This window comes from Arachis ipaensis, chromosome B02, assembly GCF_000816755.2.
Source record: "Arachis ipaensis cultivar K30076 chromosome B02, Araip1.1, whole genome shotgun sequence".
In the NCBI taxonomy this organism is placed as follows: Eukaryota; Viridiplantae; Streptophyta; class Magnoliopsida; order Fabales; family Fabaceae; genus Arachis; species Arachis ipaensis.
Window position 1 is genome coordinate 95,660,187 of NC_029786.2, and position 346 is coordinate 95,660,532.

The 346-nt window shown below is 23.7% G+C and overlaps 1 protein-coding gene across 1 annotated transcript in view; it reads right to left on the reverse strand.

Moving 5' to 3' along the window:
• The window catches only part of LOC107627724 (probable protein phosphatase 2C 65), a 4,162-nt gene that overhangs the window by 2,476 nt on the left and 1,340 nt on the right, over positions 1 to 346 (reverse strand). The window contains exon 3 of the mRNA XM_016330546.2: positions 196 to 313. Coding sequence (XP_016186032.1) covers positions 196 to 313 — 118 coding nt within the window. The remainder of the gene's footprint in view (positions 1 to 195; positions 314 to 346) is intronic.

Genomic DNA, 346 nt, shown 5'->3' on the forward strand with positions numbered 1-346 from the left:
CCTGTAGTATATTATTTTCAAACATACATCTAAATATTTGTATATGTGAAATAATAAATATATATAATTTTTTCAAAGTGTATTTTTCCAAAAGTTTCATGTTTTAACTCCTCAAGAACAAATAAATAAGCCAAATGGAATTAAAAGCTAAACAAGTGATTTTTTCTAGATTTATAAATAAACTTTAATACTTACTTGGAATATTTGGTTTTAGGTCAACGGTAAGTTGAATAGGAATTCGAAAATTGTCATCTGTTTTTGTGCAAAGAATTGCACGAGAATCTCCTAAATTACCAATTATCAACTGATTTTCCTAAAAATTTTTGAAAAAGTAATGTAATAATTA